At 43.6% G+C, this 23942-nt stretch overlaps 1 protein-coding gene across 1 annotated transcript in view; it reads right to left on the reverse strand.

Annotated features, from left to right (window-relative positions):
* The window catches only part of CERS5 (ceramide synthase 5), a 377000-nt gene that overhangs the window by 82083 nt on the left and 270975 nt on the right, over positions 1 to 23942 (reverse strand). The window contains exon 9 of the mRNA XM_086966198.1: positions 15538 to 15694. Coding sequence (XP_086822324.1) covers positions 15538 to 15694 — 157 coding nt within the window. The remainder of the gene's footprint in view (positions 1 to 15537; positions 15695 to 23942) is intronic.

Below are 23942 nucleotides of genomic sequence, written 5' to 3' on the forward strand. Positions count from 1 at the left end.
TAGTATTAAATCACAAAATAGCACCGTGAGGATGGAAAAAAAGGATTTTCCAGAAGTGAAATGCACAGCAAGAACTTGTGGAGCAAAAGACCAGGAATCAGGCATGTTAAAAAGCAAATGGTGGAAGGGACGATATACTTCCATGACAAAAAGAATGGAGAGAAACGAGGAGAAACTGGCAGAGGAAGAACCTGGCAAGAAGGAGGAGTGAGTGAAGAAGAGAAAGAACAGGTACAAAGAACAGTAGCTGAAGTTACTCAACAGTACACAGGATAGTCAGAAACAATCAGCAATGCGACATCACATTTCTGAAAGGACCAGAGTGAAGGGAAAAGAGAAGGTAGAAATTTAATTGTAAACTACCACAATGATTCAAGGAAAAGGGTGAGGACATTGGCGAACAAGTATAGAGAGACAGTGGGGGTGTTTCCTTTGCAAGACTATTGTTTTAATAAATGGCTACTTCAACCACTCTACAATATGTGTTTTTTATTTACAGGAAGAGAAAAGGCAAAAACTTTAAACCTTATTCATTAGTGCCCTTCATTTGCTCTACAAACATAGTCGTTCAGATAAATACTAAGAACTAGCAGGACACCATATTGGTGATAGAGAAGAGAAAGTCTTAAAAATATTACATCGATGGTTTTACACTCCCACGAATTGAAAGTCATGGGTACCCCAAAAGGTACAAACTTCTGGCGACCATGTAGAGGGCTGTGCTCACTCACTAATGTGCCTTTTTCTTGTTTGAAGCGCCAGTCCTCCGATCAGTCAGTTTTTAAAACAATTGAAGGGTCGAGTTTCCCCAAGGTGGTACTGCTTGGATCCCCTTCCAATAAAGTTTACCCTTTATATGGTAGAAAAGGCAGAATTATCTCCCACCTACGCATAGCAGCAAATCAATGTATACAGTCACTTTGGGACACTACTGAATTCCGAGGGAGGTAATCTGAATGGGCATGACCTGTTGAATCCTTGCAATGGAAAACATTTTGAAGCCTGCCAACGGGAAGTAAATGGAGTATAGAAAACAATGGGGGATGCTTTTAACTTATTTGTCTAGAGCTGTTCGAGAACTGCATTGTACTTATTAACAACTGAAAGACTTAGACATTCTAGAAGATTCCCAAATGGATACTATGCAACTAAAAGACAGGGGACTAAATAAAGAAAGACACTTGATCTTACTTGAAATTGTAATCAATTCATCAGCTTGTAATTTGGAGTTGGAAATTAATTGGATGAGAGCGGACTTCAGAGAGGGGCAGAGTTTTGATTCGGGAAGGAGAATTACAGAGATTGCTTTATTCTTTCATTGTTTTTCTAAATCAAATCAAATAAAATTGTATTTAAAGTAAATACTAAGAACATGAAGCTAGTAAGACCTCAAGAGGAAATTTTGCTCTACTTCACAGCAGAGTGAAGAAAAAAAAAAATCAGAGGGACGCCACCTGCCCTGTCGATTATTAATCCTATTTTTAAAGTTCTGAAGTACCTATCAAACTAATTTCATACATTCGATAAGGATTATGCTACTTACCCTGTTAGCAACTGTTCTTGGCATGTAATGCTTAGCATAACTTTGCCATCTAGTGTTTGGCTTGGATGATTGCAAGTGGTTTTTGTTTGAAGAAGTTTTTTGAGCCATGTGGCAGAGTGACTCCACCTTATGGTGATACTGCACATTGGCATAAACTCCATTGACCTACAGTTTTGATGCAGCTAGGTGAGAATGAAGTTCAATTAATTGTTAGTAATGTGATGTCCATGCAAGAAATGTGAATTGTGGTAAATTAGAAAAGTAAACAGTGACCTACACAGGCATCTGGGGAGGAGGGTGTGCACATGTGAATCTATAGAACTACATGCCGAGAACAGATGCTTAAAGGGTATGCAACCTAATCCTTTCGAGGCATGTGTGGCTGTGGATACACATGCTTAGCACAGCCCGTAAAGCAGTCCCTCTACCAAGCAGTGGCTAGCTTGTGGAAGTTGCAGTTGTTTGAAAAAGAGTATGTAGAAGTACTTGTCCAGCAGTGATTGGATTGTTGACATGCAAATACAGCCACACAGTAATATTTTGTGAAGGTGTGTGGTGTGGACCTTGTTGCTGCTTTGCAAATGTCAGCAATGGGTATGTTCCCTAGGAATGCCATTAAGGACCCTATTTTACTAGTAAAGTGGGCTCGAGGGGGGAACCAGTAAATGCCTTTTAGCTTTAGCATAACAAGTTCGAACACATTTGACTATCCATCTGGAAATCAATTTTTTGTAAACTGGATTTCCAGTGTGGGGAGGTGAGAAAGAAATTAATCATTGCTTAATTTTCCTGAATGTTTTGGATCTGACAATCTAATACATTAAAGCTCTTAACGTCTAGAATATGAAGATCTCTCTCCGCAACAGAATCTGTAATTGTATTGACTGGAAAATATGGAAAGTTGAGACTACTTTGGGAAGATACTTTTGGTTTGTTCTGAGCACTACTTTGAGATGGAAAAATGGTTCATCTAAGGTTAGTGCTTGGAGCTCCCCAACACATCTGATTGAAGGGATAGCTATTAAAAGTTCAACTTTCCAAGATAAGTATTGGAGTTAGCAGGAATGTAGTGGCTCAAATGGAGGCCCCATGTGTCTTGTTATTACAAAGTTGAGATTTCAAGCTGGTGCAAGTGCAGGGGAAATTACTCTTTTAAGTCCCTCCAAGACCACTTTAATGACCGGTATCTTGAATAAAGATACATGTTGTTTTTTTTGCAGATAGGCTGCAATGGCTGCAAGGTTTAAGTGTATTGAAGTGTAGGCTAGACCGGAGGCTCAGAGATGCAGGAGAAACAAATAATTGTTTGTACCTGCGCATCCAAAAGGTTTACTTTTTTATGCTGGCAGTAGATGACAAATCATTTCCATTTGGCAGCGTAGCACTACCTAGTTGTAGGCCTACAAGCTTCTTTAAGAATATCCGTGCATTGTTGTGGTGGGATTAGATACCCAAATTCTATGACTCGAGGGGCAATATGGTAAGGTTTATTTCCTTGGGATTGGAATGTCTCATTTCGCCATGGTTTTGTGTGAAAAGGTCCTATTTGAGGGGAAGTTTCTCGTTGGAAACTTGAGTTCCAGTAGTGTGGCGAACCATGGTTGAAAAGCCCAGGTTGGGGCTATTAGTACTAGGGTGAGGGAGGTTTGCCTGAGCTTTCTGACCATGCATGGAAGTAGTGGGAGAGGTGGAAAAATACAGGCAAATATATCCTTGACAAGGTCATTCATAGAGCATTGCCCTTGGACAGTGGGTGTGGGAACCTGTAGACGAAGTTTGGGCATTTTGCAATTTTTTTGGGGTTGCAAACAGATCTATTTCTGGAAACCCTCACTTGTAAAAGTATGGTAGGAGGACTTTGGGGTGAAGTATCCATTCGTAGACTTGCTGCTACATCCTGCTGAGGAAGTCTGCAACTTGATTGCATGTCCCTGGTACATGTTCTGCTAGGAGAAGAGTGTTGGGCTGTAATGCTAAGCGCCAGATGGTCTGGGGTAGGTGAGATAATTGTGGAGAGGGAGTCCCTCCCTGTTTCTGCAGATAGTACATGTTTGTCATGTTTTCTGTCAAGATCAGGACAACCTTGTTTATCGGAAATGATGGAATGAACCCTACAGATAAGCACCACCCCTACCTGCTGACGTCAGTTTCCTGTATCCTCTTCCATGCCCCGAGAAGCAGAGCTTAGACCAAACAGTCTGAGAAAGTATACAGAATTTATAACTTGGTACCTTTTTAGATTTTAAACAGGCGACTACACAGAACGGGGAGTTGGGAAGGCCATTCTTCTAATGGATGCTTCTAACCACTGAGAGTTCAATTATGGAGAACATACCATATCCGTATGTTCGACAAGATGGAGGATCTGAGGCTCGAACTTCCATCAAAAAAAGCTACAGAATCCAACAGGTGAAGTGACCATCCCTTTTGACCCACAAATACTTTCTGCAGTCTTAGCACTAACTGAATCCTGAAGTGATCGGTGGGGAAATCATTCCCTGACACTGGGGAAAAGTTTTGGAGTTGTCAGTACACCAACAAAGTTGGGAGCTCTGTTCCGAATATGTGTCGCAAGGCGCCAAAGTAAAAGTAGTGACGCCAGAGTGCAGGGGTGGCGATTATATATGGCTATGCTCCATAGTTTCCGGGGCAGTATGGAGTCAGCACAGAAACTCATGAAGCAGGAGTACTGCTACAACATTTTTCAGAACCAGTCTGAGGGGATATACTGAGAGGAGGAATCTGCAGTGAGAAGTATTCACCTCCCAAAAGATAAAAATAAAGTCTTTAGTTTCTAAGAGGTTGATGGGTTTCTCCATCTCAGGTCATGTCCACTCTCCTGATTTTCAGGCTCTATATGTCAGCACCCCAACCTATGTGAGCTACATTGGTATTGTCACAGTGGGGACTAGTTACATAAATTGTCTGCCGTACCACCATTTTAATTAATTGTGCACCTCAATGTGATAACTCAGCTAGGTCGAATATATTCATGTTTTAATGTTTTAAAGGCTTGACTTGCTTTTCTATCTATTGTTTTTAAATAATGAACTACATTTCAAAGGAGGATTAATTTACTTAACCAGCAAATATCTGTTTCATGTAGTGCTGTCAATTCATATGCATACTCCAGCCATCTAGTGTTGGGCTTGGATGTTTGCAAATGATTTTTCCTCGAAGTCGTCTTTTGAGTCAGAAGGTCTTGGTGACTATTCCTCTGGTCATGAATGTACATGGGCACCGAGTCCATTGTTAGAATGCTTTGCCCACAGAGGGTGGGAGTAGGTATGGAGTAGTGAGCAGGATAGAATAGTGATCATACGTGTAGAAAGAGAAAAAATGTGAATATGGAAAATATCTGTAGCGAACACCAGCTTCCAGGGAGGATGGTGGGCACATGTAAATCTACTGCACTAAATGCAAAGAACAGATGCTTGCAGGATAACATAATCCTTTGTAGCTCTTAATTGACACAAAGTGGAAAATTCCACTGGTACTGCAGGGCAGACTGGGGTCGCTTTCGGACAGCGCCAAATTGCTTTCTATAAGACTGCTGTCTATCAAAACCCATTTCCTAAATGTTCTCTTCTGTAGCAAGGAACTAAAGGGCTTCACTGCTTGTTTTTATAACTATAGTTGAACTATTTAACAAAACAGGAAAATGTTGTCTTTTAAAGGTGTCCGTTTAAATGTATTTTAGGACATATATATTCTACTTTAATTAAAAAAAAAGGCCTTCCAGTGATCCCAAAGATGAGGATTAACAAGTTACATCCTTTGTGCAAGGGGCTTTCTGATGGATTCTCAATCTAACTGCACATTCCACACCTTTTGAAATCCCCAGGCACCAGATGGATCCAGATTTTTTCCAGCAACAGCACCCAGGCGTAGACAGATAGCACAATCTGACACCTCAGTGGCTTGGTCTCTCCTCCAGAAGTGACAGCTCTGTTCCGTGTATATGCACTACCTCTGCACAATGACATCAGTTAACAACCTAAGTAGCAATGCCATTGGACACCGAGCATCAGTGCAGACCAATAACTGCGACAGGGCGCACAATCTAACTTGGAGCATTATTATATCAAAAAGTCTACTCCGCAGAACAGGGAGGAGAGCGGACATTGACAAATGTACAGTGAGATAGACTATCCACCAAAAAGAGCGTCACAGAAGGTAAGTAACTTGTTCCTCTGATGGATACATCGACCCACTGATTATTTATGTTTTGAATAGAGACCAATGCCAAAGATGGAAGGTCTGAGGACTGGATTTCACACCAGAAAAGCCTTCTGGACTGAGCAGACAAAATGGTCCTCTTTATCACCCTGCGAATCAAGACAGTAATGTCTAGTGGAGGTGTGGACAGATGGCCATAGACTTGCACGGGGCACGTCCTTCTCTGGATCACCATTGGCTAAGGCTGTATTATTGCCTTAGTTTTAATGGAATAAGTACCAAAGCCCTCTGATGCTATTAGCCATGGGGTAGAACATTTTAATCAGAGAACAACTCACCTGGATAGGGTTGTCTTTCCCTTCTTCACACAAAAGGGTTAGTTGTCCACTTGGTGCTCCTTGGTTCAGTCAATGTAAAAGCAAAGGGTTCCCTTGAGGTACAATCGAAGAATTCTCTCCTCCTATTCAGAGGGATGTGGCAGAGAAGAAAATGGCCCCACATGGAAGGTTAAGACCACTTTTGATAGAAAGGATGCCTACGTCCGGAGTACTTGATCACTGACATGACACACAGATGAAATTGCAATAAGGTAGATGGTCAAAAGTCTCAATGAATTGCTGTGCATAAGCTTGAAAGGTGGCCACATCAGGAAGGTTAGAACCAAGTTACAATCCCACTAAGACCCAATAAAAGGTGCAATGGGAAACATGGACACTCTTTCGAACAATACGTCATAAATGGTGACTTAAACAGGGAGTACTGACAAGGGAAATGTGGCAAAATTGGGAGGGATGACAACTGCAATGGATGGACCCTCGTACCACGCCACAAACTTTGCTTGGTGAACGGATGGTACGCTGCCAAGAGGACATTCATAACCTCTTCTGGTTGGTCAAAGCCACTCAATTGATTGTTTAATCTCCACACATACAGGAGTAGATTTTGAGGGTTAGCATTGCTATAATCCTACCCTGTTGCTGGGACAGCAGATTCTCCCCAAAAGCCGGAGGAGCAGGGGGCAAATACACGGGCTCAGGAGCTCGGAGTAACATATGAACATAAGTTACTTACCTGTAAACTGTGGTTCTCCAGTATTGTTGTCTTTCATAGATTCCCATGCTTGAATCATTCCCTGTCGTCAAAGTGGGAGTCCCACGGTACGTAAAATAGCTATATCTATATCTATATATATAAACTATATATACACACACACACACAGTATAATAGCATAGCTAAAAAAAATCCAGATGAAGTATTGTAACATAGCAATCAATAGGAAAAATAGTGTCACTTTATTAGCTTGTCCAAGCCATTAGATATAGTCCAAATTCCAGCCAATCAGGCGTCAGCACCCTCTAGAACCCTCTCCCTAGAAGCTCAGTTCCTCAGATTTTCTAGCACGAGAGTGACATAAGAGTCAAGTAAGCGAGAGGACCCTCTGAGGGGAGGTGGGTGGGTCCCATGTGAATCTATGATAGACACCAATACTGGAGAATCACAGTTTACAGGTAAGTAACTTATGTTCTTCTCTAGTATTAGGGTGTCTTTTATAGATTCATACGCTTGAATCGGGGTAGACAGCAGTAATTCCAGAATTGTACATACCAGTTCAATGTCATCAAAGTGTGTGTGTATATATATATATATATATAATATATATATATATACACAGTTTTCACCAGCAGGTTCCCTCCTCCAGTCCCGGAAGAAACCACACAGGAGCCGTGGCCACGATTCAAAGTGCAGAAATGTGCATTTCAATAGTGTTAATAAAATAAAGTAATGCGTCACGTGATAATGAAAATAAACAATGTACTCTGACTTAGAATGTCTTATCCGCGATTTCTCATGCATTATAACAATATAACAATCCAGTTCATAGTTCTTATTCATCTTGTTGAAACATACAAATTATTATATAGTCAATTTCAATTTCAATTTCAGAATTGAATTGGCACTTCATACCCCAAAATCATAATAAAATGAAAGATACACGGGCTTGGGGCTCGAACCGGCCATCCCAAAAGTTGATTGTACATCATTAATGCATTGTGCTATTTGGGCGGCAATGTAAGATTCGGAAAAATTACAATACTTAGAATTCAATACCAGCATGTTGGCGAGAACAATAGTTAACTGTGCCATAATGAATTGACAAAATTACATTTTATGAGAACACAAACAGTATTATTGTCCTAGTGGACATACATCTGCTCTAAAGATGTAGTACTATTAGGAGATATAGTCGAACCAAACAATAAATAAATAAAGGCCTTAGACCTTTATTTGGCACTTCATACGCCAAGTTTGGAAATAAATTGAAATATACGGGCTTGGGGCTCGAACCAGCCATCCCAAAAGATAGTTATACATGTTTGATGTAATGTGCTATTTGGGCGGCAATGTAAGATTCGAAAAAATTTCAATACTTGGATTTCAATACCAGCATGTTGGTGAGAACATAAAAGTGCCACACTAAATTGACTAAATTGCATATTTGGGAACACAAACAATATTGTCCTAGTGGACATACATCTGCTATATAAATGTGATACTGCTTAGAGATATGGTCAAACCAAACAATTAATAAACAAATAAAGGCCTCAGATCTGAGAGGGAAAATAGTCATATGTCAATGTCCCAGGCCTTACAGTATATATAAGGCTGCTACCACTCAATAAGGGTACTAATAAATGTCTACATTCTACATGTTTCCTGGGTATGTAAGACTATACCCAACATAAAGTACTGAATAAGAAAATATAACTCTATTGCCCAAGTGGGCATAGTCTGTATAAGCAAACATGACAGTATTTCCCTGTAGGCATAATCATCTCTAAGTACAATTCTTCATAGCAGATTGGAACCAAAATCATGTCATATACACATACACACACACACACACACCCACAAATATAATATATATATATATATATATATATATATATATATATATATATATATATATATATATATATATATATATTAATACATATAAATATGCATTCTGTGTAGGAGGGACGAAACCGAGGCTCACCTTATTTAAAAAGATTACATAACACTGCTTGCCCCACGGCTGTGTCCGCATTGTCTGCAGCTTCCAGACAGTAGTGTTTGGTAAAGGTGTGTCTGCTGGACCAGGTTGCAGCTCTACAAATCTGGTGAAGAGACACATCAGCAAAGAGAGCAGCAGAAGGGAAGACTGCTCTTGTAGAGTGTGCATTGACCGCTGTTTGAAGTGTCTTTCCAACTTTTTGTGATTACTAAAGGAAATTGTACTAGATATCCAACGTGTAATAGTCTGTTTGGTTACTGGATCTGTTTGGTTACTGGATGTCCTTTGCGTATTCTGCTGTAAGCTACAAACAGTTGATCAGTTTTTCAAACACTGGCTGTTTTTTGCAGATACCATTTTATACACCTTTTACCATCTAAAGGGTGCAAAGTCTTTTCCGCCTGCGACTGTGGATTAGGGAAAAAAGGCTTTCATTTAAGTGGAAATTAGACCGCACTTTAAGGATAAATGCCGGGTGAATGCGAAGCACCACTGAATCCTTGGTGAATTGAAGAAAAGGTGGTTTAATAGTAAAAGCCTGTATGTCCCTGACTCGTCGAGCAGAAGTAAGAGCTAGAAGCAAGGAAGTTTTCCAAGAGATGAATTTGAGATCAGCCTTATGAATGGGCTTGAATGGGGACTGCTAGCTCTGCCCAATTGGTAAGCTCCTGTTATTGTCCAACTAGCACTGGCATCATGACCCCTGTCCTGCCAGCAGGTTAGCCCCCATTAATGCGCCGCACATCTCACTTGTACAGACACGTTTTCTTTGCCTGAACACTTTACTTAATGTTGTTTGTCTGTTTATGTCAGTAGGATGCAGTGTGTGTCCCACTTGGATTTTTTCACTATTTTATGTAGAATACTGTCTAGAAATAGTTAACGTACCCAAGGTCCCTGTGGAGCTGTGCTCATGACGAGCTGGTCTCGTCACGACCCCGCCCACTGATTATTTCGCCCGCACAGGCAGGGAATCAATCGCACGTGGGCGGCGCGGAGCAGTTATGACGAGACCAGCTCGTCATGAGCACAGCTCCACTGTGACTCATGACGAGGTAGTCTTGTCATGAGCACGGAAGAGGTTAAGCAGCCCTGCCATCGGAGGACTGCTGCTCCTGCCAGGAGGCGAAAACCTGTGGAAGAGACATCCAATGCGCAGTCAATGATCTCGGCAGAGATCTGCTCACCCTCCTGGAGAATCTTTACAGCTTTGATTTTAAATTCTTCCGGCAACATGTTGATAAAAAGAGAAATGTCCGACCACATTTGCCTGTCAGAACGGCCTAGGTTGGCAAGGGAATTAGCCGCATGGACAGTAGTTGCCACCATGGTGGAAAACATTTTCCCAATAGAGTCAAGGCGTCTGCCCTCTGGATCAGGAGTCAACGACAAAGGAGACGAGGGATTCCTGGCACGACATTGTGCCGCCTGGGAAATAACTGAGTCCGGCTTCGGTTGACAAATTAAACAGGCTGGTGAATTGACTGGTGCCTTGTATTTTTTATCCAAGTGTGGCAAGACGGCAGGAATGTAGGAAGGGGTCTTCATGACTTTCAAACCCTCCTGCCAGATGGAATAAATTAAAAGTATAGCCCTACCTAGTTTCTGTAGCTGATTTTTGAAATCGTATCGAAAGCAATCTTCGTCCTTGGAGATCATAGGGAGATGGAATCTCTTGGCCGCTCTGTCCAGGAGGACATGAAATCCACCTATATCCACAGGTGGAGAGTCAACAGGAGTTGGAGTGGTAGGCGACTGAGTCTGGATTTGGTAATTGTCCCACTCAGTCAGTAGGGATCTATATTCTAACTCCCCCTCTTCTCTGTCCTCATCAGCGGTATGTGTGAGAAGTAGATGCCACTGGAGAAACCGGATGGGAAGGCCCAATGACTGAAGAAGAAGGAGGAATAGGCGTCTGAGGGATCGATGAAGCTGGCTCTGAAGGAGGAAAACGGCGGTGGTAGTCGTCAAGCATATGTTGCAAATTAGAAATGAGTGACATGGCATCTGTGCAGTCGGATTTTCAGGCTGCGATTGAATATTTGGCTCTGAGTAATAGTCATAGTCTTGGTCATCATCAATGTCCTGGCACTTGAGGAGAAGCTCTGAATAACTATGAGCAGCTCGAAACCTATCATCTTCCTCTGAATCCTCCTCATCTGCCCCATAATCAAACAATTGCACAGGAAGATTAGGAGAATCTTGGATTGGCAATAAAAGGTCCATTGAAGACGGTCTATGCTGAAGCAAAGAGACCTTCTTTGGTTCTGAGGGCGGCAAAATGGCTGCTGAAGGCTTCAAAGGCACTAGAGGCATAAAACCTGGAGGTGATACCAGAGATTTCGCTGACGAAACTGCAGCCGGCGACGAAAGACGTATCTGTACCTCTGGTTGTAAAGACTCCATTGCCGTCGAGGAAGGGACCCTCGACGGAGGGACTGTCGACGAATGGACTGTCGACGAAGGAACCATAGACGAAGCAGGCATCGACGAGGCAGGCGTCGACGGAACAGGTTGATCCTTGGAGGGTCCCGTCGACAAAGAGGCGTCAGTCGACTAATGTTTCTTCTTTTTCATCGTCGACGAAGAGAGAAAGGTAGTAGTTGACTTAGGCCTCACCGTCACTGAGACAAGCGTTGGCGGAGAAGACGCCGACGACATCACCATAACAGGTTTAGGCGATGAGAAGGTAGCAGTCGTCATCGTAGTTGTGACGACGGAGGACTTCGTCGAATGAGGAATCGACGCCGAGCTAGTCGACGAGATGCCAGTTTTCAGAGGAAAAATTTTCTCAGGCAGAGATTTTGAAGCCCGAGCCTTAGATCTCGGCGGCGTAGAAGGTGGAGATTAACCCTTAGGGAGAGCTGGTGTCCCTTTTGATGAGGAAAGCTGGTCTTCACGTTTAGAAGTGGTGTTTCTTGAATACCTTAGCCTTAGGTGATGTCATCTCCGCCTCACTAGCCCTTTTCTTAGGGGCAACAGTTTTAAGAGAGGAATCACTCTCAACATCAGATAATGGGTCGTCCTTCATTTTTAGCTTCTGTAGCCACAGAAGTAGACGTCCTTCTTTGTCTCTTAAGGTCTTTTGAGGAAAAGTCTGGCATAGTTTACAATCTCTCACCTGATGGCCATGATGTAGGCAGTAGATACACTTTTTGTGTGGGTCTTCAGAATAAAGTCGCAATTTACCATAAGGCTCAGTGTCTGAAGTGTGATCTCTTTGTAGTAGACATTGTAGTGAAGATTTAAGTAGAAATCCTTAGGAGGAAAGTTGAAATACTGAGAAGAGCTCAGGGAGACTCCCTTCACACGACGTGCGGTAGATAATCTGAGGAACTAAGCTTCTGGGGAGAGGGTTCTAGAGGGTGCCGACGCCTGATTGGCTGGAGTTTGGACTATATCTAATGACTTGGACAAGCTAATAAAGTGACAAGTTTTTTCCTTTTGATTGCTATGTTACTATAATTCCTATGGATTTTTTTTGCTATGCAATTATTATACTATGTATATATGTATGTATATATTGTTATTTTATGTACCGTGGGACTCCCACTTCGACGACGGGGAATGATTCAAGCATGTGAATCTATGAAAGACACCTCAATACTGGAGAACCAGAGTTCAGCATGGGGCTATAAGAAGAAATCCGGTCTCTTCTGATTTTTAGAACTCACTTGAGTAACAGCAAAGAGGAGACCGCAGTCCTACAAATGACAAAACTAGTCTCTCAGGGTGCCTTTTAAGTGTTAACCATAGCGAGAAAAATGCTTGTAAGTAGATGTGTCCTTCCAAAGGAAAGAATTCAGTAATTGAAGATCCAAAATCCACTTGGATCCATTATCCTTTTTGGGAACTAGGGAATGGCGCGAGTACCACCAGCTGCTTCTCTCCTCTTCGGGCAATACCCCTTTGGCAAGTAATAACTACATTCCTGTGGCAAGAATAGAGACATGTTCTCTCAAAGTCTGGTCGAAAACAGGAGGAATTGAATGATGGGCTGACCATAACGGAAGGATGTAGCTTTGACAGAACCTGCAGAACCCACTGGTCCAAGATAAATTTGTTTAAGCTGAGCCAGTAAAACACATTTTACCCCTCTCTGGATGCAACACTTCTTTAAGGAGCACCATCAGAGCAGTCTGCAAAGAAAACTAAGGTACACCTCCAGCTGTGATGACAAATTAATACACAAGGGCCCAATGGCACATATTATGCAGGCTCTGTTGTCAAAGCAGTCATGGAAGACATACTTTATTACATCCATTCAAGCATAGATCACTTTGGACAAAGGTGTTCAAAAACTCCTCAGGCAGAACAAGCAAAATCTTGCTTGCCAACCCTAGAGGACATAGGTTTACCTGCTTAGTAAAAAGGCCACATACAAGGCGCGTAAGCCCAGGGTAACAAGAGCAAAATTTGCTCTCGCCAAGTGTGTTGATGAGCTTCGATTCTTTAACATGCAGTAGAAGGGAAGGCGAGCATGTCAAGACTTTTCCAGGGAAAGATGCAGAGTCAAAAAGGCTGGTCAGTAGCACCTCACTAGGAAGTGACTTTCTAGCTGTGCCAAACAGGGCTTTGCCCACGTTTCAGCCCATGTATCTGTCAGGGCTTTACTGAAAGAAAGTAATGGCTCCCAAGATGAATGGCTGGGTTGCAAAATATCCGTGAACAAACTAGTCTAAGTTTCTAAAATAAACAAATGTAGAGCTAGAACCCCAACTGCCCTGTTGGCAACCACATCAAAGGAAGGATTTTCTTAGGTAGGTAGCCCCATGGGAAGTCTATTTCAATTTCAGGCGAGACCACATGCATGCTATTGTTCTAGGCAAAGCCCATCATCTGTTTTGTCCAAGTTTAAGTTGTAAGCCCCTGCTGCACATCACCGTGTTTCATGAATTTCCTGTACATCTGAATCTGAGCCAAATAAGCCCTTGATATGCTGAAGATACTGGAGGAGAGTCAAAGGCACTGCCAGAGGGTCCCTAAGAACTCATGGTGGTGCCTTGGTAATTTCACAGTGCGAAGTGGATTGATATCTAGCCGAATGTGGCTCTAGATCAGAGATCTAATTTAGTGATAAACAACCGGTTTCAGCACATTTGGGACCAATGTGGCATTTGGCAAGGGCAGCGAAGTGTAGTCTGGTGCCAGCATAATGTTGGGCAGGGCCAAAAGTGTCAGTTGATGCTAGGAAGTACCATACAGCAGAAGACTGACTGGGGGCCACCCGGGGACCTGTAGAGCTGGAAGGTGCTCCAGGGGATCCAATATCTAGAACTCCTAGAAGGCCTCCTCCTTCTGCGAAGTCACATATGGCTCGGTAAACTCGGAGCACACCTGCTCAAACCGCAGAATCTGGCCAAATGTGCGACTGCTACCTGAAATGAAAACAATGATGGAAGGCCTCACATCAGAACTTCTTGTAGGTCCACCAGTACTTGTCCTTGGACTTCACCTTCGGCCTGGATCAGGAGAGAGTGGGAAGAGGTCAAGAACTTGGAGAAGGAGTGAGCCCATGACTCTGAGGGCGATCAGCAATTTAAATCTTCACCTACCACTCCCTGATGGCCTGTGGGTGGATCAGGGAGAACTATTGCATGGTTTTGAATTGTGCTTGGATCCAAGACACCAGAGACAGACAAATGGTTCCATGAAAGACATGCAGGGCACCAAAACTTGCACCCTGTAGTTGTTAGGGGAGTTATCCGTGGCACAATGTCTTCATTCCACAATAAACTATTTGGGAGGTCAGTAAAGCGCCAAATAGGTTCAGGAGCAGACCTGCAGATCTGCGCTAAAAGGAGTTGGAAAAAAGGAACAGATACCAGTGCTGAGGGAGTGGTGCCTATTTAAGGCTCTGAGCCATTTCCTTGGGCGGTACGAAGTTGAAACAAAGTCCGACAGCACCACCTGACAGTGTACAGGAGCAACCGCTGCAAAAGATTCCAGTCCAGTGCCTGGGGAAACGTAAAAGGTGAGGAATATGCAGGTAGAAGTATCAGTCGGTGTTTGTAAATATTGTGAATTAGAGCACAGTAGAAACTGCTGACCCAACCACAGCTAGATGAAGGGAACACTACAGATTAAGCCCAGAACAAGACAGCCAATACTGACACAAACTATGGTGTAGGTCAATGAAAATGTCAAATTAACAATGCAGGAACACATCGATGCTGTGTAATAAAATGCTACACAGGACCTAGAAACTGTGATGAATCAACCACTGTTAACGGAACTACAGGACAAAGTAGCACTGCTGAATGAGCATCTGGATATGTCAAATGTACAGTGTTGAATGAGCCATGTTGCAAGATGAAGGGACACTAATAAATGCCACTGGGTAAAACAAATGGATATGGCTAAGAGGCACACTGCTGAATAAATCATAGGAGGGGACAAAGACACTGAAAAGAAAACACTGGTGAACTCTGTCACACTAATGGATAATGCAGTCTGAAACACTTTAGGAAAAAACAAATCTGTTCAAGAATGTATATGGGCACATGGCACCTTTAGCTAAATAAGGATTTTGTAAAATGATGGACCAGCATACTGCAGACTTTGATTTATGATCAAATACATCATAAAAGCTTAATATCTAAAATCATCGCTAAAAAAAGATTTACTAAAATACATTTTAGTTTGGCAACATACCAAGTTACAACAGAAATGCAGACAGTGTATCAGCCTAGTGATATTTTATGGTAAACAAACTAACCATCTATGGAAGACAATATGTGTAATATATTTACCAACTTACCTTTCCCCTAACCAGGGCCTTGTACGCAATACGAATAATGAGGTAAGACCAGATGATATGAAGGACTTGTAAAACTGATAGGAGTCCATTGAAAACCCACCAAGAAGGATACGGACCAATTAACTCCCAACTCTCGAAAAAGGTGGTATTTAAGATCCTGAAACATACAAACACATCTTACTCCGTCAGCATGAAGCAAGGTCTGGAGTTTTTAGAAGCTCATTTTTAATGACAATTGACAATGGCAATAATCTTTATACTTCCATTGAAGGCCAGCTCAGTCATCTAACAACACAGATGCCTTCCTTAAACATACAGAGATGTCCTGCCTAAATCACAGGTTTTCCAAACAGCATAAATGTTCATTTGAACCTGAAGGCATTCAAAGTCTGTATACCGTGGGTCTGTTGAACCCCAAATTCGACATATATGTTGACTGTCAATCATCACCAAAAGGCAGCCCACACTGCATACCGTTTCCCAACAAAAGACACTATGTTAAAATATAAAGGGTCCGTTCTCACTCACCTTAACAGCCCAGTAAGTACACCAAGTAAATAGTCTAACCTGTACAATTCACAGCCTACACTACCTTCTATAATTTGTCACCAGAATCATGCTGTACCAGGAGGCAGATAGAATGTTCACAAAGTTTGAAACATGTTAGCCATCAAGTTTCAGACTTGCAAGTATCTCTGTAGTTGATGACTCTATAGCAGGTCCACAGCTAAGCATTGTCAATAGTAAAGAGGTGCTACCTATTTTTTTAAAGCCAAGAGAACAATAGATTTCAGCTATGTAGAAAACATTACTTACCTCTTGTAACGATCTTTCTGATGGGTATCATATCTACCTGCAGATTCCTCACTTGTAGAACAATGTAAGGTGACAGACTGGATCTGGAGACTTCAAAGCTCTCACATTGCCGGTAGGGGGAGTTGGCTTAGCATCGACTTCGGAAGTAGTGACTGGTGACGTCATTGAAGCCATATAGTCCCCGCCCCGGAGTAACATGAAAACAAGTTACTTACCTGTAGCTGTAGATCTCCAGTATTGGATGCCTTCATAGATTCACAATGCTTGAATCATTCCCCGTCGTCGAGATGGGAGTCCCCGGTACATCAAAAAAGCAATGCAAAATCAATACAAAACAGAAAGTAGGCCTAGGCCCATTTCAGTTTTGTAACCTATAACTCCCGTTTTGTAAAAGAGTCCAAAAATCATTCTTGAACCAATCAGGACCCTTCACCCTCTAGAACACCTCTGAGAGAACCTTAGACATTCAGATTTTCTGAGCACTTGTGCTCAAGATAACCCTATATAAAATCAAAGGTGAGCTTCTAATGGGAGGAGGGCGGGTCGAATGTGAATCTATGAAAGCTTCCAATACTGGAGAACTACAGTTACAGGTAAGTAACTTGCTTTCTTACTCCAGTATTGAAACTTTCATAGATTCACGTGCTTGAATCAGAGTAGCTAGCAGTCCGTAGCACATTTTTTTATGTGTCTACATGAACAAATGCGAGAGTGTGATTTAAATTGTCAATCTGTAGGGAAGAACAGTTTTACCTGAAAAAACCATAGCCCCCCAACTGATAAATACTCCATGCTTCACATCTACAATTCTAAACACCATAAAGAATAAACATCTCTCTAGGCAACCAAGATATTATAAACTTGTACACAATAAGAAATGCACATAAAATAAAATGCGCACAGGCTTAAAGTATAAAAGAAGGAGGGCTGAAGGAGAGAGCTCACAGTCATTGGAAACGGTTCCTCAGCATCGCCTGTCCTACTGCCACATCATTGTTAGCGGCTGCATTCAAGCAGTAATGCCTGGCGAAGGTGTGTGTACTCTTCCAAGTAGAAACACTGCATATATCCTGTATAGGTACTCCAGCAAACAATCCAGTGGATGTAGATATTGCTCTTGTTGAGTGAGCACGCACCCGTGCTCCCAGAGGTTTCCCTGCTGCTTGATGGCAATACTGGATTGCACTCGAGAACCATCGAGCAATACCCCTTTTAAAAAGAGGATAGCCTTTCTGGGCGCACTGAAGGACACAAATTGTAGATACAATTTTAGACAATGCTGGATATCTAGTGAATTATCGGGGGAAGAACGTCTTGAGGATAAGAGGTTCATTCAAATGAAAGTCTGATGGTACTTTGGTGATAAAACTTTGGATTAGTACAAAGGACTATTCGATCCTCTCTAAACTGCAGAAACGGTTCCTGTATGGTCAGGGCCTGAATCTCCCCAACTCTCCAGGCCGAAGTCGCCGCCAGAAGAAGAGCCACCTTCCAAGAAAGGAACTTAAGGTCCGCCTTATGAATGGGTTCAAAGGGATGTTTCATGAGTTGTGATAATAATATATTAAGCTCCCAGAGAGGTGGCAGAGGCTTAACTTGAGGAAAAGTGCGAAATAATCCTCTCAAACTATTTTATGATTCTCTACGACCATAACGATGGTCCTGAGGACGTCCTCCTAAAGCGAGATATAGCAGTTAGATGGACTTTAATTGGCGCATGTGCTAATCCAGATTTTGCTAACAGTAGAATGTACGGAAGGATCTCATGAGATGCAGATCTTAGAGGATGAACATTAGAATCACAGCACCATATACAGAATCTCTTCCATTTCATCCTGTACGTCTTATTCGTATTCTGTGCTCAGGTATTTGAAAGAATATCCCTGCATTCAGATGGGATTTCTAGATGTTGAAATTCACAGTGTTCAGGAGCCATGCTGCTAAGCGTAGCCACTTGGGGTCTGGATGTAGCACTTGTACCTGCAACATCATCAGAAGAGATGGAATGGGCTGAAGGAGAATAGGTTGTGTCTCCGAAAGAAGGAGAACCTCTGTGAACCAATGTTGTCTGGGCCACCAAAGGCTATCATAATCATCCTGCACGGCTCAGTCTTGATCTTCATGAGCAGTTGTGGTAGGGAAACTGGCAGCAAGGTGTAGGCAAAGACGCCTCCCCCAGGGTCCCGGTTGGTGATGCCCACTTGCAAAGAATCGACAGTTCTTGTTTTGAGCTGTTGCAAAGAGGTCCACTGGGTTTCCTGATGGATCTCCCACTCGTGCCAGGTTGACTTGAGTCTGCTTAATGTGTCTGCCTTGACATTTTGATCCCCTGGAAGGTGTTCTGTCCTCAGCGAGATTCCGTTCTGCAAGTACATCTCCAGATGCTGTGAGCCTCCCGAGACGGGAGAAGGATCTCATGCCGCCCTGCTTGTTAAGATAATGCATTGCTGTTGTGTTGTCTGTCATGATCAGTTCAGCCGAGTTCCTTATCCTCAGCAGAAATGCCAGCATATGCTAATCTCACCGCTCCAAGCTCCAGCAAATTGATGTGAAGTTGCTGGTCTTGTTTCTGCCAACGCCCAGTGACCTGGAGGTCTTGAAGGAAGGCTCCCCAACCTTCATAGGAAGCATCGGTAGTGATCACCTGTGGAGCCGGCATGGTGCGAAAAGAAAGACAGATGTAAATATTTTGACTTCGGGTCCACCAAGACGGCCTGAAACATACCTGGCGTGACTGTAATGACATCCTCTAAGGAACCTACTGCTTGACGCAGTTGCCGATCCAGCTCCTCCTACAATGCATGCATCCTTAATCAGCAGAAGGGGATGAGAGGGATGAATGATGACATTATTGACGTCATGAGGTGTCCTTTCCCTAACGTCCTGCTCTTCCTCTGGGGGCAGATTTAGAACACGCCCGACTGTTGCAGAGGTTGAATGTACTGTTGACGGTACGGCTGGGAAGATGTAGCATACGAGGGGTATCTATACTGTTAAAACCCTCCCCTGTAGGATGGATGGAAGACCCCTTCCGCTAGCTCCTCTAAAGGGCACTTTCCGATACTGGAGCATCCCTAGAGCCTTAGCTGTGTCAGTATCTTTCTTGATGTCTTGTAGTGCATCATCGCTGTGCTTTCCAAATAAAGCCTCTCCATCGAATGGAAGGTCTAGGATCTTATTCCGGACCTACGGTCTAAATGAAGTAGCTCGGAGCCATCCTTGACGGCATAAAACTGCTGCCCCTTCCAGCAATCTGAAAGCCGTAGTTGCGATATCCATCGCACAATCTATCACTTCTGCAAAAGCTCTCACTGCCTCTTGCTGAATTTTCTTCACTTCTGGTTTGCTCTCTTCTGGAAGCTGATCCATATACGGAGCCAGGTCACACCAAATCCGTCTGTCATATCTGCCCAATATGGCAAGGGCATTAGCCGCTCTGACCAACAGAGCGGACATTGATGAAAAACGCTTACAGGCATTATCCTTGTGCCTGCCTTCTCTATCAGGAGGTGTGGTAATGGGTGCAGATGAGTCTTTGGATTTTCGCTGAGCTGCCTGGGAAATAACTGAATATGGTTTGGGATGGCCCACCAAACAGGCTGGAGAATCCTCTGGGGGCTTGTATTTCTTCTCCAACCTGGATAGTACTGGTGTCACTGTCTCTGGTGTTTTCATGACCTGGAGTCCTTCCTCCCATACATGATCCATTAATCGGAATAGCCCTCACTGATTTACTATAGGGCTCTTTAAAATCTTATAATAAACAGTCCGCTTGGGTAGCGGCATGGGCAGATCAAATCTATTCGCAGCTCTCTTTAACAAGTTATGAAAAACACCAATACCCTCGGGTGGTGAGTCAACAGGCACTGGAGAAGGTGTGGGAATGAGGTAGTCGTCCCCTTCTCTATTTGGATCTCTAAGCTCTCCTTCCTCCTGATCATTATTCGTAGTACCCGAATCTTGTTGAGCGATTGATGGAGGTGATCTCTGTAAGGGTTCCGCCAGCACAGCTTGATCCCTTTTTGGAGTAGGCGGGATAGAGCGTGGAAGAGGAACTACAAATGGTATTTCCCAAGGTACAGGAGTTGGTGGAAATATCTTCCTGTAGTCAGACAACATGAACTGTAGGTCCGTTAATAAAGAAGACAGCATGCAAACTATCTCCTCCTGATAATCCTGATGGTATTGTTCCTGAGGAGTATAGCCTTGATATTCACTGTATACTTCCTCAAAATCACCCTCCTGACACTTAACGCGCAGCTGGGACGGGCTACTTGCACAGCCATATAGCCCATCATCTTCTTCCTCAGAATCCTGCTCTTGCAACAGGTGAGATGGCAAAAGAGGTGTAACCTTGCTAGGTGATGTAATTTCAGGTGTAATTCTCCTTGTTCTCGTCTTCTCTGTTCTGTCCGGTGTTTTTCCCCCTCATCGACGAGATTGCCAACGGCACCGTCGAAGCTGCAGCCATTAGCAGTGATTTGGAAACCATCGGCGATGGTCTAACCTCCGTCAAAATCGCCCTCGCTGTTTTCAACCCTGCCGTCGGCGATGCCGTCAACATAGTTGTTGGTGCGGTCGTTGACAGTCATCGACGCCGTCGTCGTCGTTGATGATACCGGCGCCGATACAATAGTCGACGATGACAAAATTATAGTCGGCGGAGTCCCCAACTCCGCCGTCGACACGGACGCTTTCTTTGGCAACAGGCGAACTTCAATCTTCGACGACTATGACAGGGGTGGTTTCTTCGTCGACCGTACCGTCGACGATGTAAATTTCGTCAACGCCTTTACTTCAGGAGGCATTGAAGAGGGCTTTTTGAAGAAGTGCCTGTTCTGAAGGAGTGCCTGATCTGAGGGGGTGCCTTAGGTGGCTCAGAACTCTCCTTTCTTGCATGTTTATCCCCAAAGCAAGTACCTTCCTCTCCTTTTAATGTTTTTGAGGAGCTTTTGAGGGACGGCGCCCATGAGACGTCTTTTCAAGGGCTTTTTCTGGACGCTCCCCACATGAAAGGGCATGAGGTGATCTTCTCCTCGTATGGGACCTCCTGGGTGAGGAAGAAGAGGATGCCTCATCACTGTCCTCACTACAAATCACTTCTTTTCTGGCTTTGGAATTATGAAAGTATTTCAGAGGGCGTCCCCCACGATCCCTTAAGATTTTACTTAAAAAGGTACGACATACCTTGCAATCTTTTGCCTGATGATCTGGTTATAGGCAATAATAATTAAAAATCGTCCTGAGAGTCATCAGTATAACGCGTTTTCTTGGAGCAGGTAGCACAGGAGACCCTTTTTCTCCTTTCCCAACATAAATGTGCCTGAGTGATGACAAACCAGCACTGAAGATGGATCCTGTAGATGTAAATGTTGAAATGAAGCAAACAATTCTGTCCAAATTCACTTATAATAAGGGAAAAACTGAGCAGAGCTCAGCGGAGACTCCCTAGCACAACATGCAGTAGAAAATATGAAGGTCTAAGGTCAGGGGTGTTCTAGAAGGTGAAGGGTCCTGATTCGTTCAAGAAGAATTCAGATTCCTCACCTATAGAACAGATTACAAAGCAGTACCCTGCTCTTTGAGGAGGGTTGATGGATGGCTAGATAAGGAAATCCTGTAGAACAGCTCTGACAAAGTGCTCATTACTATGCACTTCACAATCTAGACAGCTTTATTGGGAAAAGTGTGCAGGGACACAATGTCGCCGCCTTTTCCGTCATAGAACTACAGTAACTGACAAAAATCTGGTTATCCAGTGGTATATCCTTGGTGCAATCGAGATAGTAGTTGTCCCACCGCCTAGGATTCAACCAATGCAACCGCTCCGCCCCTTAGTGGGATTGGGTGGGGGATAGAAGGTTTGGAGAGTGATAGACTGACCGAGGTGGAAGGGAGTCACCATTTTGACAGGAAAGCAACCCTGGTTTGCAACAACAATTTGTCTGGATAAAGAGGTAAAGGGGGACAGCAACTGAAGGCTTTTAACTCGTCACTACACATACTGAATTGCAGTTGTCTATGCCCTGCTTGATTGACTGAACCCAAGCTCTCACACCTAAGGAGGCGGAGCTGCAGGGACCGCCGCGTTGTGAGCCGCAAGGAACTACTGCTAGGAACCACCACACTGGGTGCCACTAGAGGGGGGGGGGGGGGGGAGTTCGTCAAGAGTTGTGATTGCGGTTGCCGCGAGCTGTGGTTACCGCGGTTGCTGCGAGTGGTCTTAATCTGCTGGTTGTTGCCGCCGGCTTCAGGGGTCTGTTAAGCTCTGCTGGGATGGGATGGACACCGACACGGTCTGATGCCCGGTTCTTGAGCTGCCTGAGGAGAGGCGAGACGGACAGACGGCTGGAGCAGAGCAGACCAGGTCTGGCCTGCTGGAGCAGAACAAGACAGAGCTGACAGGCAGTCAGTGCCAGAACTTGAGGTGAGGCAGAGTCGGGAGCTGTGACCGTGGTAGTGAGAGGAGTGGGAGAGTAAGGGGGCAATCATGGAATTCAAGCAAGTTCTGTGATGCTCCCCTGCCCCACCCTCCCCCTTGGGCCTTAACAGGCTGTTTCCAAAAAACAAGGACTGTGCTGAGAGTCTCGCAGTCCAAAAGAGCCAAGGGTCTGAAGGATTTAAAGGAGGCCAGCGCATAGTGCCCACAGAGCGCAGTGTTGGAGTGCTCTTCTCTGTCACTACTCCGTTGCTACTTTCCTTCAGACCTACCCTCTACTTAACCTCTTCTTTTTGGGACGTGGATTGAATAGCTTCTTGACTGCCCACCTCAAAGTGAAATAGTCCTTGCGCAATGAGATCCGGTAAGATCAGAGGCATGGTAGGAAATATCACAAAGGAAACCTGAGAAGGAGAAGGGAGACAAACAAGTGGCAGACAGCACCAGCCCCAGTGGAATCCAGGAACAGGGAGTAGAAACTAATCCACATAAGGATAGGAACACTGAGACTGGCACAAACATTGACACTGTCATTGATGTGGATATTGTAAAGGAAAGCGCAATGAGCCACACTATCACAGTCAGTTCAATCCCCAGAATTAATGCTAAAACCAGTAAGCGGGCACTTATAACAGACTTTTTAAAAGTATGCCACAAACAACCCTTGGAGAAACAAGAGACAAATAAAGAAGATAAGGAAGCTAAAGGAGCCAGGAAAAAAACATAACCACAAGCAACGCCACCAACGACATCTACATTAATGAAATCGACGATCTTGATCAGACATTCCGAGATCGCAATAATAAAACGGCAAAAGATCAAAGAATGGGACAAGGGTATCATACGCCATTCTTAGGAGACAATAAAAGCTATAATAGCTTCATTCATAATTGTTTGAATCCAACAGCAAACCATCTTCATCTTCAGGTTGCCGAGGCATTAGTTCATACAGAGTCAGGCACAAACTGGGAGATTACATGCAATCAGTTGATGAGCCCAGTACAATCAGGTAAACTAAGTCAACATCAACAATCCCAACAACAACAAAAAGTAATACAGCGCCACAATGATCTTGTATGCTGGAATTGCAGTCCTTCAAATCTCTCAAGTCCTAGTGACCTAGCTAGTTCACCAGCAGTTCTACAAACAC

This window comes from Lissotriton vulgaris, chromosome 1_1 (assembly GCF_964263255.1).
Source record: "Lissotriton vulgaris chromosome 1_1, aLisVul1.2, whole genome shotgun sequence".
NCBI lineage: Eukaryota > Metazoa > Chordata > Amphibia > Caudata > Salamandridae > Lissotriton > Lissotriton vulgaris.